Below are 6,616 nucleotides of genomic sequence, written 5' to 3' on the forward strand. Positions count from 1 at the left end.
TGTATGTATCCAAGCTCTCAGTTCATCACCTTTGTTCCTGATGCTTCTTGCATTGAAGTACACACACTTTAGCCCTTCTACCTTACTACCTTTATACCCTTTATTTTGCTGCTCTTTCCTCAAAGCCTCTCTATATGTTAGATCAGGCTTTACTCCATGCACTCCTTTCACTGCCAAGTTCAGGACACAGACGCAGGGGTAGAATAAACAGAACAGTGTTTATTCATAGTTACTAGGAAGGCCAGGGAACGAGGACAAAAATGTCAACCTGGACGTAAACGTTGGACAACAAACCGGTAAAACCTGAACTAAGACCTGGACTCGGGCTTGACTCGGACAGAACTCAGATCTTGACTCAGACTTGGAACTTAACTGGGACTCAGTCTAGAATTGGAACATGAAGCCCGGAACAGGCACACGACTTGGAGCCTAGAGTTGGACACGGACCACAAACCTGGACTTGGAGAACAACCAGGAGACAGACTACCCAACTCAGAGTAGCGGCAAACGGCCGGACCCACTCAGCTGGAAGGACTAGGACAGCAGGCTCTCGACTCAGCCCAGGAACAGCAGACGACGGGCTCTCGACTCAGCCCAGGAACAGCAGATGACGGGCTCTCGACTCAGCCCAGGAACAGCAGACGACGGGCTCTCGACTCAGCCCAGGAACAGCAGACGACGGGCTCTCGACTCAGCCCAGGAACATCAGACGACGGGCTCTCGACTCAGCCCAGGAACAGCAGACGACGGGCTCTCGACTCAACCAAGGAACAGCAGACGACAGGCTCTCGATTCGACCCAGGAACAGCAGACGACAGGCTTGCGACTCAGCCCAGGAACAGCAGACGACGGGCTCTCGACTCAACCAAGGAACAGCAGACAACGGGCTCTCGACTCAACCCAGGAACAGCAGACGACAGGCTCTCGACTCAGCCCAGGAACAGCAGACGACGGGCTCTCGACTCAACCAAGGAACAGCAGACAACGGGCTCTCGACTCAACCAAGGAACAGCAGACGATGGGCTCTCGACTCAGCCCAGGAACAGCAGACGATGGGCTTGCGACTCAGCCAAGGAACAGCAGACGACGGGCTCTCGACTCAGCCCAGGAACAGCAGACGATGGGCTTGCGACTCAGCCAAGGAACAGCAGACGACGGGCTCTCGACTCAACCAAGGAACAGCAGACGATGGGCTCTCGACTCAGCCCAGGAACAGCAGACGACAGGCTCTCGACTCAACCCAGGAACAGCAGACGACGGGCTCTCGACTCAACCCAGGAACAGCAGACGACAGGCTCTCGACTCAACCCAGGAACAGCAGACGACGGGCTCTCGACTCAACCCAGGAACAGCAGACGACAGGCTCTCGACTCAACCCAGGAACAGCAGACGACAGGCTCTCGACTCAACCCAGGAACAGCAGACGATGGGCTCTCGACTCAGCCCAGGAACAGCAGACGACGGGCTCTCGACTCGACCCAGGAACAGCAGACGACGGGCTCTCGACTCAACCAAGGAACAGCAGACGATGGGCTCTCGACTCAACCCAGGAACAGCAGACGACGGGCTCTCAACTCAACCCAGGAACAGCAGACAACGGGCTCTCGACTCAACCAAGGAACAGCAGACGACGGGCTCTCGACTCAACCCAGGAACAGCAGACGATGGGCTCTCGACTCAACCAAGGAACAGCAGACGACGGGCTCTCGACTCAACCCAGGAACAGCAGACGATGGGCTCTCGACTCAGCCCAGGAACAGCAGACGACGGGCTCTTGACTCAACCCAGGAACAGCAGACGACAGGCTCTTGACTTGACCCAGGAACACCAGACAACGGGCTCTCGACTCAGCCCAGGAATAGCAGACGACAGGCTCTTGACTTGACCCAGGAACACCAGACAACGGGCTCTCGACTCAGCCCAGGAACAGCAGACGACAGGCTCTCGACTCAACCAAGGAACAGCAGACGACGGGCTCGCGACTCAACCCAGGAACAGCAGACGACGGGCTCTCGACTCAACCAAGGAACAGCAGACGACAGGCTCGCGACTCAACCCAGGAACAGCAGACGACAGGCTCTCGACTCAACCCAGGAACAGCAGACGACGGGCTCTCGACTCAACCCAGGAACAGCAGACGATGGGCTCTCGACTCGACCAAGGAACAGCAGACGACAGGCTCTCGACTCAACCCAGGAACAGCAGACGATGGGCTCTCGACTCAACCCAGGAACAGCAGATGACAGGCTCTCGACTCAACCCAGGAACAGCAGACGACGGGCTCTTGACTCAACCAAGGAACAGCAGACGACGGGCTCTCGACTCAACCAAGGAACAGCAGACGACGGGCTCTCGACTCAACCAAGGAACAGCAGACGACAGGCTCTTGACTTGACCCAGGAACAGCAGACGACGGGCTCTCGACTCAACCCAGGAACAGCAGACGACGGGCTCTCGACTCGACCCAGGAACAGCAGACGACGGGCTCTCGACTCGACCCAGGAACAGCAGACAACAGGCTCGCGACTCAGCCCAGGAACAGCAGACGACGGGCTCTCGACTCAACCCAGGAACAGCAGACGACGGGCTCGCGACTCAGCCCAGGAACAGCAGACGACGGGCTCTCGACTCAACCCAGGAACAGCAGACGACGGGCTCTCGACTCAACCCAGGAACAGTGGACAACAGGCTCTCGACTTGACCCCAGAACTGTGCACGGCAGGCTCCTGACTCGACCCAGTATCAGCCGGCCATGAAAATGACAGAATTCGTATCTTACTTGGAGTAGCGGCAACCCAGCTGGACACAAAAATGACTGAATTCACTAAGCGGCCACGGCACTGAAGCAACTAGAGTCCATGATTCTCGGCTGCCCCGGGACAAGCATAGCTGCCTTGCTGAGATGACTGGCTTCCGGTGACTGGTTACTGGTGACGAACTTCTGATGATGGTCCAGCACGGAGCAGCTGTAACCCAGAGCCCTTTTATGTTGCCGGTACGAAATGAAGATCGGGTGCCTTAATCAAGGCACCCAACAGAACACAGGGAAAAGGAAATAACTGGAATGAGGAATCCATGGACCAGACCGTGACAAAAATTTACAGATGCTGTTCCTCCCCTCACCTCCTCCATCTTCTTGCTCTGACTTCTCATCTTTTTTCCCAGTCCTGATGAAGGATCTCAGCCCTAAACATAGACTATTTACTCTTTTCCATCGATGCTGCCTGGCCTGCTGAGTTCCTCCAGCATTTTATGTGTGTTAAATGGAGTTAAATGTGTTATCTTGGAGGTCTGAGGCCAGCAGTTAAATCTTTGAAAACAAATAACTTCAAGCAAATAGAGTTGTCTTATGTGTGGATTTGTATTTATAGTTTAAATGATTTGTTTTAGTTTGTTTTCCTGTCAGAATATATGTGCAGGACATGCAGTACTTCACTCCATCTACTCACCCATGAAGCCTCATTTTCCTTCTCTGACTCATTATCTTCTCAGTGAGTGAAATATGAGATAATGAATTTGAAAGCAAAATGCTGCAGACATTGAAAAATCGAAATAAAAGTCATAACATTTTGGAAATACTCAATAAGTCAAGCAGCGCCTGTAGATTGAAACATCATCTTTGTTTCCCTGTTCCTTGATGAAGCTTGACCTGTTTGCTTCCAATTTATTATTTCTTTCTATTTATTAATGTGCCTCTTTTGCTCACTTGTCCAAAATCAGTATTATTATCTTCCAGATTATTATATCTTCTCTTGCCCATTACTTTATCAAAGCAAAATTAGGATACTCTAGGGTTATTGAAGAGATTCATAGGGATTTTTAGGCAAATGGAGGGTTATATGGGAGGGAAGGGTTTGATTGATCTTGGAGAAAGTTAAAAGGCCAGCACAACGTTGAAGGCAGAAGGGCCTGTCCTGTGCCCTAACGTTCTGTAACTCTTCTGTTGCTTTCTGGAAGGGACACTCTTTGTTGCTGAGAGGGAATTTAAGTTTCAGGAGCAATAGAACCAATAGAACCCCTAAATTGTCAGAAATAACTGCAAACACTGAATGTAATACCAGCTGCCTGCTGATAGATCTGACAATGAGCAGGAGATCAATAGGTTCAGACATGGCGAGCACGTCATTAACTACTGCAAGGCCTGATGAATGAAATTCTTCTTCTAAATATAGGTGTGGATATCAATGTCAGCACAAGAGCAGTTAGTAAGAATGATTTTGATCACCTAATGGTGTCAAAAGAATTACCTTTGCATGTAAGTTTTTATACTTATTTATAGGCTTTGAGTTCTGTTTCAGCGAACTCACCTTAAGCAGACAGAGCAGTTTGATTTAAGTTTCTTTTGGCCTTGTATGTTTTTTCCAGCCCTTAAAGCTTCCTTGCTTGGCTCTCTCGGAAACCTCTTTCAACGCATTAAATTTCAAAGATCTCTAGCTTATGTACAAACCTAATTTTTTTTTCCTAGCTCTGTTATGTGTGTTATTAGCTGCAAGGTCAGGAATTTGTTCCTGAAGTGCCCCAGCTCTCTAGTTCTCTCTCCACATTTATGGCAGCCTATGAAATCCAGCTCTTTGACTGATCTTTTCTTTACCCTGTCCTTAGGTCTTCCTAAGTAGCTACAGTAGGTGTCACATTTAGTCTTGTGATACTGCTGTGAGGTGCTCCTTGATACTATAATATTCCAAAATATTACACAGTTAAAAGGCCTTTTTCATGATGGAATCAATATGATTATTAATAGTATCTCAGAGAGCCACACAGAGACTCTGGACCTGACATCAGGATACACTCACACTCTCAATTAGCATCTATTCTCTTGATATTTCAGCTGGATTATAGAGAACAGCCCAGGGTGACAGACTGAAAGGTTTGTAGAGCAGCTTGTTCCACATCTTTCAAGAGAGGTGGGAAAAGATCATAATCAATGACAACTTTAACATTGTGAAACTCTGTCAAATTGATGTAGCGGATGGGCATCATGGACTGTCATGTTACTGTGGAAATAAAAACAGCTAAAAAAAAGTTATCAGCTCTTCCCAGAAACTTTACTTCTGACCACACCTAACAATAAAACATGGGCTGCAAAAAATATATATATGCCTTGTTTGGTCACAGGGGAGCTGAAGTTATGTTGCCAAGGGAACGTTAATACACTATATATATTTCTAGGTCAAAGACCTGATAACTTTCCCCAGATGTGCATCATAATATCCAGCTACATCTGGGACACATAAGCAGATGCCAGAAGCATTCAGTTCAAGCTGATCTAACTTTTTGCATTAAGCGAAAGGGCAGTGATGGAATTGTGATGACAGACTAATACTGTTCCTCACTTATTAAATTGAACCATTAAACAAAATGCACCAAACTCACAGGGGATCCAGCAAGAGGAGTGGAGCATGCTTGTGCTACAATGGAATCACTTATTCCTTTGGATGTACCTGTGTTGAAGCTGCAAATCTGTTTCAGTTGTGGACCCTATGTCCTCTTCTGACTGATGTGTTAAAAATAAGCGGGTTTTGAGTTTCTACTGGTTGTATTGCAGGACTACACTTTCTAGAACTTAGTTGTCAGAGATACATTTTTTGAGAGGCTATAATTTTTAGTAACTGCACAGATATCTGATGCCTTCTCCAAAATTACGTACCGAGCTGTGATGTACAGAAGTTGAAGTTGGGTTGCTGAAGCCTGGAGACTGGAGGTTGAAGACCCAGAGGGCTCTTCTGGAGCTGGGGGACTGTTTGTGTGTGTGGATGGATGGGAGGGAGGAATGGGGCTTGCTTTGCTGTTGCTGTTTTGTTTCTTATTGTGATCTGTGTTGTTCTGCTGAGCATTTGTGGGCCTGCTACGTTGGCGCTGGAATATGAGGAGACACTTGTAGGCTGCCCCCAGCACATCCTTCAGTCTGTTGGCTATTAATGCAAACAACACATTTCCCTGTGTGCTTCCACGTAGGTAGATCTGAATCTGAATCTGATACTGCGGCTGACCTCTAACTACAGAGCTACGTTTTGCACGATTCCCATAAGGTCCAAATATCTATTAACCTTCTTCTTGAATATACTCAGTGTCAGCGCCTCCACAACTCTGTCGGTTCTCTTCTAAAGATACACTGGCTTCAGGCTAAAGAAAATTTCTTTCCATTTCAATCTTCAATTGCTGTCTCCTCAGTTATGAGACTGAGATTCCTGATTTTAGATACCCAGGCCAGTGGAAACATTATTCCTGCATCCATCCTAATGACTGAAAATGGGAAGATGTCTAAAGATCATTGTTCTCGCTCTGTAATTTCAGGAGAAGAACCTGCCAACTCGGGAACCAACCCTTGTGTCTTTAGTACAGAGAAGCAAATCTTCATGACAACTATTCCACTGAAAGAACTACACCAAACTTTTACCTGTGATCTGACCTGCTGCCACTTGTAACTAATCCCCTAAGAATTACACATCAGATTTGCCCTTGTGTGGAATCTCTAGTTTTACCATTCAAACTCCATAGTTTTAAAATCATCTTGGAATCCTTGATGATGTCATAGGCAGAATGCATTAGACTCTCACCTACATGCAATTGCCTCTCATAAGAACATAAGAAATAGGAGCAGGAGTCGGCCATCTGG

The 6,616-nt window shown here is 47.9% G+C and overlaps 1 protein-coding gene across 1 annotated transcript; it reads left to right on the top strand.

Annotated features, from left to right (window-relative positions):
- Positions 1-607: 607 nt before the first annotated feature.
- On the top strand, positions 608-1,885 carry LOC132390948 (uncharacterized protein FLJ40521-like). Its single transcript, XM_059963482.1, has 2 exons — positions 608-1,249; positions 1,415-1,885. The coding sequence occupies exons 1-2, from the start codon at positions 608-610 to the stop codon at positions 1,883-1,885; spliced, it is 1,113 nt and encodes a 370-aa protein (XP_059819465.1).
- The last annotated feature ends 4,731 nt before the right edge of the window (positions 1,886-6,616 follow it).

Source organism: Hypanus sabinus, chromosome 3 (genome assembly GCF_030144855.1).
Source record: "Hypanus sabinus isolate sHypSab1 chromosome 3, sHypSab1.hap1, whole genome shotgun sequence".
NCBI lineage: Eukaryota > Metazoa > Chordata > Chondrichthyes > Myliobatiformes > Dasyatidae > Hypanus > Hypanus sabinus.